This window comes from Wasmannia auropunctata, unplaced genomic scaffold (assembly GCF_000956235.1).
Source record: "Wasmannia auropunctata unplaced genomic scaffold, wasmannia.A_1.0 LD302680.1, whole genome shotgun sequence".
NCBI lineage: Eukaryota > Metazoa > Arthropoda > Insecta > Hymenoptera > Formicidae > Wasmannia > Wasmannia auropunctata.
In genome coordinates, this window is record NW_012060210.1 from 1 (window position 1) to 711 (window position 711).

Sequence of the window (711 nt, forward strand, 5' to 3'; positions counted from 1 at the left end):
TAAGATAACTCATATATTTGTATTTAAAATATAATTGAGAATACAATTGAGCTATTCAATATGAAAAATTTATGTGTCATATCATTTATTTATCGTGTACTTAATCTTTTAACTATATATAAAGACTAACATATTTGCATTTATATCAGGGACTTACTCAGAAGCTTTATCAAAACTCGAAAAATTGAAACATGAAGATTATACTTGCACCACAGATATAGAACAAACGGATATAGAAAATGAAACCGAAAATGTTCAAATTGCAAAAAAACGTGAAATACCTCCAATATATGACATGAAAGGCAACTTATCCATACGGAGAAATTCTTCATCTACTGGTAATAAAATCTATTATTTCATTCTGTCATATATTATTATTAATACATGCTTTATAAATTATGTAATTAAAAATTATACTTGTACAATTACAATAGTTTAATATATGAAATAAAGCAGAAATTAAAATATTTAATTAACACACATATATAATATTGCTTGTTTATAATAGACTCATCAAGTGAAAATGAGGTAGAAGAATCTGATGAGAGTGATGAGTCAATTAATAAAGAATACGAAAAATCAACTCACTCAGTGAAACAACAGAAAATAAATGAAAAGTCTCAAGGTACAATTAATGCATTCATTATTTACATATGAAGAAAAATTATGTATATGTACACACACACACACACACACACATATGCGCGCGCG

At 25.9% G+C, this 711-nt stretch overlaps 1 protein-coding gene across 1 annotated transcript; it reads left to right on the forward strand.

Annotated features, from left to right (window-relative positions):
- Positions 1-124: 124 nt before the first annotated feature.
- Positions 125-693, forward strand: LOC105461246 (the record flags this gene model as incomplete). Its single annotated transcript, XM_011707744.1, has 2 exons — positions 125-338; positions 509-693. Coding segments are annotated over 2 exons (363 nt in total), but the record flags the coding sequence as incomplete, so codon positions are not given.
- Positions 694-711: the final 18 nt, after the last annotated feature.